The sequence below is a fragment of the Coffea eugenioides genome, chromosome 4 (assembly GCF_003713205.1).
Source record: "Coffea eugenioides isolate CCC68of chromosome 4, Ceug_1.0, whole genome shotgun sequence".
Taxonomy (NCBI): domain Eukaryota; kingdom Viridiplantae; phylum Streptophyta; class Magnoliopsida; order Gentianales; family Rubiaceae; genus Coffea; species Coffea eugenioides.
Genome location: NC_040038.1, coordinates 24,721,584 through 24,730,982, shown reverse-complemented (window position 1 = coordinate 24,730,982; position 9,399 = coordinate 24,721,584). Strand labels below are relative to the sequence as shown.

At 34.8% G+C, this 9,399-nt stretch overlaps 1 protein-coding gene across 3 annotated transcripts; it reads left to right on the top strand.

Annotated features, from left to right (window-relative positions):
- Positions 1–1,217: 1,217 nt before the first annotated feature.
- Positions 1,218–7,814, top strand: LOC113768167 (glycerophosphodiester phosphodiesterase GDPD6-like). 3 transcript variants are annotated; one of them, XM_027312422.1, is made up of 8 exons: positions 1,218–1,440; positions 3,091–3,272; positions 4,280–4,463; positions 4,686–4,760; positions 5,562–5,671; positions 5,802–6,020; positions 6,739–6,894; positions 7,347–7,814. In XM_027312422.1, the coding sequence occupies exons 1-8, from the start codon at positions 1,428–1,430 to the stop codon at positions 7,590–7,592; spliced, it is 1,185 nt and encodes a 394-aa protein (XP_027168223.1). In that variant the 5' UTR covers positions 1,218–1,427; the 3' UTR covers positions 7,593–7,814. The 3 variants fall into 3 exon arrangements, with proteins under 3 accessions (XP_027168223.1, XP_027168224.1, XP_027168225.1); XM_027312423.1 differs by having other exon boundaries at positions 1,219–1,440; positions 3,094–3,272; XM_027312424.1 differs by having other exon boundaries at positions 1,219–1,440; positions 5,610–5,671.
- Positions 7,815–9,399: the final 1,585 nt, after the last annotated feature.

The window sequence follows — 9,399 nt, the reverse complement described above, 5'->3', positions numbered from 1 at the left end:
AGGTATATCAAATCACTCAAAAATGTTTATAGTAAAAAAATAAAAAAACAACAAGTAAGATGACTCCAGATCTTCGAAAATAAAAATAAAACAAGAGGTTCGAGAGTCACTGTTGAAACAAGGGAAGGCAAAGATTTGATCGGATCAAACTTAAGGCATCCTTTCAATCTATCCAAAGTTAGTTATGAGATTTAGTCAAATTTTTCCTGTTTTAATCATTAAACTTATCACATTCGGATATTTTCTACATGGATGCAAAACTAAATCTAAAAAGGGCATCAGAAGGGACACACAAAATTTCTGTCAATATATATATATGTATATATTTTTTTCTAGAAAATCATTATTTTTGTCGACATATATATTTTGGAGAAAATGAATATATGTAAAAGGGCACACAAATAGGCTGCAAGAATATATATATATATTTATATTTATATTTATATAGCTCAAAAAATTCGTGTCCGCATTAGGTAATAGAAGGTAATGGCTGCATATAGGGCTGTCAACGGGCCGGGTCCGGGCCGGAATTCATTATTCCGGACCCGGACCCGAATTACTGTGCCGGATCCGGATCCGACCCGTTTACTCGACGGGTCTTTTATTCTATGTTCCGGATCCGGATCCGGCGGGTCCCGGATCCGGATCCGGGTCTATCCGAACAAATTTACCAAAATTTATAATTTCTAATAAAAATGAGAAAAAAATATATTTGTAAACTAATTTCTAACTAATGCAAAGAAAAAACCAAATAAGAAAAGAAATCAAATTAACTTTATTAAAATACATCACCCTAATCAAATTATATTTATAAATATATATATTTTAAATTATTAATTCATTTATATCCGGATCCGGGTCTAATACGGGTCGGAATACTATATTCCGTATCCGACCCGTTTTTTTGTTTGACAAAACGGATCCGGATCCGGATCCGGGAAACGGAATTAAATCCCTACCCATACCCACAATAATTTCACGGATCCGGTCCGGATCCGGGTCTAGACCCGACCCGTTGACAGGCCTAGCTGCATAGCTGCAAGAAACAAAAGCAAAGAAACAATAATTAAGAGAGATGACAAGTTAAAGACCGCAAAGTATAAAATTAACAACGAAATTACAAAGAAACCAGCACAAAAGGACATGATTGGAATAAAAATGACAAAACGTAATATGAGGACAGCAGCAATAGCAGGCAATAAACTCCACAACTGGCCGCCCATAATACTAAAAGACACAAAAATCCAAAATCAGTGGCAAAATTGCATCGAAATCGAGACAATCAACTGTAGCTCATCATTCGGCGTTTTATGTATTTTAGAATTAGGATTAGGATAGAATAGGATTGGGATAGGATAGGTTAGGATATTTCAAACGAGGAGGAATCCGTCAAGGGCGCACTAACAGGAACAGGAACGGGGATCCTCATGACGTCAGTCCGTAAGCATCCAAATCCAAATCTTATTTCTTGCCTATAATCTCAATTGTAGAGAATCCATAGGAGAATATACTTATATATGAGATAGATTGAACTAGTTGGTCATGTATGCATTTCTGTCGTTTGTGGCATTCATTCTTCTTTTGTGGATTAATCTGTTGGCAACCGTGGATTGGGAATATACGAATTTGTAGCTAAGTTGAACTAATCGTGGTAAAGGATCTTGGTAATGATTTAGTGAAGTCCGCTTGAGGATTATCTCAGCTTTTTGAGCTTAAATTCAATGAGTAAAGAAAATAAGGCAGCTGAGAACTCCTTGGATAAACCAATGGAACTTGGTTTTGGAAATAAGAATTAGAGTCTTTGGCAGGAAATTGCCTGCAGCTATTGGTGTGAGTTTGTTGATTTTTGGTATAGATTGACCCTATAGGGAGCTGTCAGATATCATAACTTGTGTTTTACTTGACTCCTTGCTTGGGTGGAATTTAGCATTATCTGATGATGGCATTAACAGCATGTTATTTGCAAAGCTTTGTCATGCTTTTGGAAACAGTCATTAATTTGCTCCGAAGGGCTCTGCTTAAACATGTTAGGTTGTTTTTCACCACTGACTTGACCGATTTATTTGCTGAGTGTAGTGCTGTCCGGATGCCTTGTATGCTCAAGGACTTACCTAAATTACTAGCTGACTGTGCAATGATGATAAAAGACACTAACTTTCACGTGCTCAAACTTTGTTTTAATCAGTCTCTCAATGTTGTAAGTGAAATCAAAATTCATACACAAATAAACATGAAGCTCGATGATACCACTTACATGTGGAAATGGAAACTTTGCGGTAATTGCTGCTACCGAAACAAAAACAAAGCTTGACATGAGCTACATTTAGAAGTCCTATTCTCATATAGAATAGAGCTGACATATAATAGCAAGGGATGACAAAGTCAATGAAAGAATGAGTAATGGAGAAATAGAGTTAATATAAATTGGAAAAAAGAGATGAGAGAAATGAGGGTGAGGATGAAGAAGAGATGAGCAACTGAAAAATATTTCTTCTTTTGGGAACTCTTTCCTTAAGATTCAGGGATTTGTACCAGTCTCAAATGTGATTCACTGATCGGCTGATATCTCTTTTATTAACTTATGCCTCTTAAGTGACTCCCTTTCATTCGACTGCCATAAGTATATGACTCATTTAGTGTCCGCTTTGCTTGTTATTATACACCAATTTTGTGCATTCACTCCTTAGTTTTGGCTTAATTATTTGATAGTATCATTACTTTTGGTGGTTTGGGCCAATAGTTACAAACGAGAAAAGCAGCTTTACACCAAAGTTGTAAATCCAGTTTGCATTTAAAGAGTCATCAAGTGATAGAGTGGCGGGATACTCTACCTTTGTTGCCAGATTCTGCTATTTATACGTGAAAAGAAAGTCTATTTTTATTTTGCCAGTTTGCAAAAGACTATTTTTATTTTCTGAAAGTGTTACAGAAATTTTGTTTATTGAAATCATGTAAAGACATTGAGAGAAGTGAAAACATCACTCTATTTGAGGAAAATGATATACAAGTGAATCTCATTCCCGTGATTGTGTATGCACATATTTTATGTACTTGCAATAGTTATATAAGCTTTTTCATAAATGCAAATAGCAGGTACTGTAAGTTCCATTTTGCTGCTATTATTGGTTGAGTGTGCTGCAAGGCCTTTCTACCCGCTTCCTAGCAGAAGAAATGATAGAAGTAAACAACCACTGCAAACTTTTCGACCTTACAACATCGCACATCGAGGGTCAAGTGGTGAATTTCCTGAGGAGACTGCCTCTGCATACAAGGTATATATGTAAGGTACATTTATTTATATACTTCAGTCACTTTCACTCCAAATTCGTATGTTCAGTTATACTCATGGACAGTCACAGATTAGGTAGTTCATGCTTCAGTATAATTATTCAATACAAGTTCCTACCAATCATTAGGCAATGAGCGTTTGCGAAAATTTAATCAGCTCAGGGAAATACAGAGATATGTTTGCAAAATGGAACCAGAAACTGTAGGGTGGCAATACTTCTTTAAACAAAATTTGATGCTGAAATAGAAACTGAACTAGCTTTCTTCATAAAGTGATGTAAAACATCTTTGGAGCTGTGGACAAGATTATGAAGAGATCTGGATTCAGCTCAGGGAAATACAGAGATATGTTTGCAAAATGGAACCAGAAACTGTAGGGTGGCAATACTTCTTTAAACAAAATTTGATGCTGAAATAGAAACTGAACTAGCTTTCTCCATAAAGTGATGTAAAACATCTTTGGAGCTGTGGACAAGATTCTGAAGAGATCTGGCCCTGAATCCTAAAGGCCCTAGAGCCAGTTTTGAAGCTGGTCAGATGAGGCAAATTTCTGAGCTCTTCGACTTTGATCCAACTTAGGATCCTTTCCTAGAGAGCTCCAAGGTGGTGCCAGATCTCATGCTGGATTTTGAGATGCTTCTGATCTCAGTCTGGCCTAGGATCCTGCTTTCTTGAGCATTGGATCCAGGGCCGGATCCCATGGTGGACAGATTCGTTACTTGTAGTTATTTTTACATTTTCTTGAGTTATTTCATTCTTTTTTTTGTTATAAGACATTGTAGCCTATAAATAGGTTTCTCTAGGTTTATTTTATTCAGCCTATTCACTCAATAAACATATTTTGGTGGGAACTTTTCCAACTGGTCTTGAGATTTCTCCAGGTTTTCTTGAATCCATAGATTCATTTCTCAGAAGTGATCATGCAATACTTTCCTTGGATTACACTTCTGTCTGACAAAGTCACCCTCCATGAGAGTTCATTTCCTTGCAGAGAGCTATTGAAGAGGGTGCTGACTTCATAGAAACTGATATACTAGCATCCAAAGATGGTATTCTTATATGCTTCCATGATTTAACACTTGATGCTACAACTGACATTGCTCAGCACAAGAAGTTTGAAAGTCGAAAGAGGACCTATGAGGTCCAAGGCAAGAACATCACTGGCTATTTTACCAGTAAGGATATAATGACATTTAGTTCTATTAACCAAATGTCTATGGTCCTTGACTGTTTCAATTTTTTGCATTTAACCTTCGTAGCTTTTTCATTATTATGGTGTTTATTGCTTCTGATGGATAAGGATGACACATAGTATTTACATTTTGAAACTCATCCTTTAAATTAGCCATCATTCCCAGGATTGTATGGTAACCTTCAACAAATACTTTTATGTTTAGTTGATTTCACGCTAGAAGAACTGAAGTCATTGCGTGTCAACCAGAGATCTCCTTTCAGGGATCAACAATACAATGGTCAGTTCATTCTGCTGTCCCTGTTGATTATTTTAGAATTTCATGTTAAACTTGTTATTATGCATTTCTCCACAACTTTGTGACATATCTGTATGTGTAAATATGTAATGAAGTATTCCATGTTTTTATGCTTAATTTCATTTCACTTCTTCATTATCATCAACACTACAGGAGATGTGACTGTTTTCTTGGACCTTTACTACCTGCACATTTATCACTTCAAAATATTGGTACTAAGATTTTGCAAGAACACCATTTGGGACCTATCCTGCTTTATGAAAGTATTCATATTCCAATTTCTTTTGTTATCATCTAAAACAGTATGAAATTATGTGGAAATTTTGTCTATTTTCATGAACCAAATTGGAAGTACAATGCTTAAGTTAAATTGGAGGTTGCCCAATTATTGTGGTTGTTGGTAGTAAGTATAGCAGTGGTGGCATGCGGAGGATGGAAAATAAGACGTCTTATAGTGCATGACCATCCACTTAATCAGCTTTTGTTTCTCAAATAAGCCAACTGATATAGCTATCTTTTGAAAAGAACAACTGTTATGATTAAGAACCCAATGACTCCCCTTATTTTTCTTTTTTACCGTTCCTTAAGTTAATGCATGGTAGACTTTATTCTTTTAGTCAATTTCTTCTATGCTAACAAAACTGAGTTCTGGTAGTTGATGAATTTTGCTATTCAGTTCGCTCTTTGCCATGCTGTGAAAAGCTTTGACACAGTATGTTTTCTTTCATGCATGACAAAATAAAACCCTTTATCCCTGAACTACTTTTTAAAAATATTTCACAGGAAAATTTTCTATTATTATCTTTGAAGATTTCATATCAATTGCACTAGGTGCTCCCAGGGTGGTGGGGATATATCCAGAGATAAAAAATCCAGTATTTATCAACCAACATGTAAGTTCTATATCCCCTTTGCTACAACAGTGTTCCATCTGAATTACCTTTTTACAAATGAAGATACTAAATCTTGCATGGGAACTACATTTTCTGAATATATATTTATTTAGACAGCTATATGCAACAGGTGAAATGGCCAATTGGTAAGAAATTTGAAGACAAGTTTGTGGATACATTGAAGAAGTATGGATACAAGGGAACTTATTTGTCAAAACAATGGTTGAAACAGCCTGCATTTATTCAGTCTTTTGCTCCAACATCTTTGATTTACATCTCACACCTGACAGACCTGCCTAAGATCCTCCTAATTGATGATGCCACTACACCTACTCAAGACACCAATCAGGTTCTCTCTTTAGTTCTTTGGCCTCCTTGTTAACATGTAAAAGTATAGGAATTGTAAGAACGTTTAGAGCTGAAAGTGCCTTCTGACTTGGATTTCTTATGAATACAATTGCTTCATTTGGGTCTTGGAAGATTACTTAATGACATGGAAATCTGTGGATATGATAGCTAGCTAGTTTGTGAAAAAACAGAGCTATTGTTGCTGTCATACTATGAATCCAGCGACCTACTGAGATGCTACAAACTTTTTCTCCTTTTTCTTTCTTGGAGATGATACTTTTTGCTGTATATGGAAGTCTCTCTCATGCATGCTTTCTCCAATTCATTTTTGTTCTTATGACATGATAATCAAATTTGGATTCTTGGAAAAACACTAATCTGTGTTTGAGCAATGGCTTCATTGGGTCTTGTATAACTTTTGCTCCTTTTTCTTTGTGGAGACGGCGCTTTTTTGCTGTCTATGGAAGTCTCTCTCATGCATGCGTCTAGTTTATTACAATTGCTTGCTGGGTTTTGTGTGATCATTTAGTGACATTTAATTAACTTGTTCCCTTTTATATGAAAGACAATATGAAAGACAACATGAACTTCGGCCGAATTGTTATATCAACTTAAAGCTAAGAAATAGTTTGTGTTCAATCCTTACTTCAATGTTTGTAGTTATACCTCGAATACCATTTGTATTTTTTGGGACATTGATATTGACCCTAAAATGTCAGTCATACTGGGAAATCACTTCCAACAGTTACTTTGACTTCATCAAAGATTATGTCGTGGGCATTGGACCTTGGAAAGATTCAATAGTTCCTGCTTCAAATAATTATCTGCAAACACCTACTGATCTTGTTACAAGATCACATGCTTACAACCTTCAGGTATGCTTTTGATTATGCCAAATTTATCTCTAGAGTTATGTTTGCTAAACTGAAGAGGATGCTGGAAAACATCCCATATGAGTTCATGTTGGAGCCAAACGAAGTAGCTGGTGACCATATAGAAAAATTTCCAACGAAAGTTGTGATATTTTGTAATGTTATACATGATTCCCCAATTTTTAAGTTGGTTTCATCTTTTCTACTAGACTTTATCTATCTGTTTATTGTAAAAGGTTCTACCTGGTTAGTGAGATACATGTTTGGGCAACATGACATGTATTTCACTATTTTGTACAATTAACCGCATCCATTATCACTTACCAAAGCGGCATTTGATGTTCCTGATGCTTTTGCTTCTGAATCTGTTATTTTGCTTTTGCTTATTCTTTTTCTTCTCTGAAGCTTTTAAACGAGTGGTAAGATCTTCATTTACTTTTGCTTAACCATTGTAGGTGCACCCATTCACTTGCCGGAATGAGAATGTGTTCTTACATTTTAACTTCAGTCAAGATCCATATAATGAGTACGATTACTGGATCAAGAAGATTGGAGTTGACGGGCTTTTCACGGACTTTACAGGCAGCCTCCATCACTACCAAGAATGGACCAATCCTTTCTCAATGGGAGAGGAAAGTGCATCTAAACTACTAGACAAGATTGCATATATGATCTCCAAATTTAGAAATTCTTATAACTAAATTCCAATTTTATCTTCTTCTTTTTTCTTGGTTTTATGGTATGAGGACTAAGCTAGTGCTTGCAGAATTAAATTTCTCGAGTATTTTGTAATGATTATGTATTTTGGTTAAGAGGTGTTACTGAGAAAATAATATCGCACGTATGTAGAGTTTCTGATTCAGCTTGACAGTTGAAACGGTGTATTGAGTGTATTGCAAAACAGAAGAAACTAATTTGGGATAGGTGTGATGAGACGAAATTGGGATAGGTTTTCTAATTCTTGAACTGGAAATCTTGTCCGTCGATGCTTTGTAATAGACTATAGAGTCCTTTTAACCAGATATCCTTCTTTTGGACGCTTCTTTAACTTTAAAGAAGCTATTCTTTTAGTGCGATCCATTGTGTTTGGATATCAGTTACATGAATGATGAATCATGTGACCATCCCACCTTCTCTTAGGGTGTACTCCGAGTGTTAGCGGACTGTTTGTCTAATTCTCGTCAAAACTAACTAATTCGAAAAGTCACAAAAGTACTAAAACACGTAATTTAACTTTCAATCATCAACCCAAAACTATGTACAATAAAATCTCTAACATTCAATTTAAAATATAAGCTAGAATATCCAAACTTATACAAACATATGTGAGGTTTATTAATACAGAGGAGTTTAAACAAAAATAAAATTATAATTAACTCAACTCTTTTTTCCAAAATCACACTCCAAAAATTTCGCCCCCTGTAAGAAAAATAAAGATAACAGAGTAAGCTTTCGCCCAATGAGGTACCAAAAGGTCACGCAGTCACAAATCACATAATTAAAATTTTAATCGATCAAATATAAGCATCAAATAAAGGTATAAATAAACACCACAATTTATACAGAGTAGTTCCAATAAAGGACATAGATGGCTCTCAAGAGCCAATTTTTCCGTTGCATTAATTTGATCTAAATCCGTTGACACTCCGTTCAACTACAAATTGAAATTTTCCATAGGCAAACCAAAATAACATATAAAAATTAGAAGATTCACATGGCAAAACTACTAGTTCATGGCCAATCTCAAAACATCATATCAAAGCTGAAATTTCACCATCAAAGCTGAAAATTTTCAATTACCACTTAAACCATGAAAATTTTCATTTAAACTACCAAATCAATACCTAAATCTACTCATATGCAAGTAATAAAAGAAAAGAGAGTTTCTTAATATAATTACCTTGAAACCCTAATAAGAAATGGAAGCCAGGAGTTTCTTTCTCCAAAATCTTTTCACCAAAGCCCTTAATTTTTCCTAAAGGTCAACTTTTATGGAGTAGATTACAAGTTTATGGTGAAAACTCAAAGATTCAAGCAAAAAATGGAGGTTAAAGTTGAAGCTTTTTTTTTCTCTCTTTTCTCTCTCAAGCATTCGGCCAAGAAACAGAAAGATGATGGTTATTTTTGGTCAATTTTTTTTGTTTTTATTAAAGGACAAGAATAGTCCAAATCAAAGTCAAAGCTCCATGGATTTTGTGACAAATGTCCTTCCAAGGTTAATCCTCATTTCTTTTGTCTTTCAATTACTAAAATATCTTGCTAATCTCTAATTATTCCATAACACCTTATGAAATAATATTCCTTTGCACAAAATTTCTCCTAATCTTAAAAAATTTATCGCACCTACCTCATTAATGGATCCTACTTCTCTAATGTACTACGAACTTAACATGTACTAACTTATACAAGAAAAATGATTTAAAAATTTGATTCACTTATAAAAATATCTAGAAAATTAAGGCAATAAAGTAAAGTAATGAAAATGTATTTGAAGAAATAAAATAAAAT

Bases quoted from the DNA above. Each gene is read 5' to 3' on its own strand.
- LOC113768167 (XM_027312422.1), top strand. The intron at 4,464-4,685 runs GTAAGGATATAA...TTTTATGTTTAG, and splicing joins CATCACTGGCTATTTTACCA to TTGATTTCACGCTAGAAGAA. The intron at 5,672-5,801 runs GTAAGTTCTATA...TATATGCAACAG, and splicing joins CAGTATTTATCAACCAACAT to GTGAAATGGCCAATTGGTAA.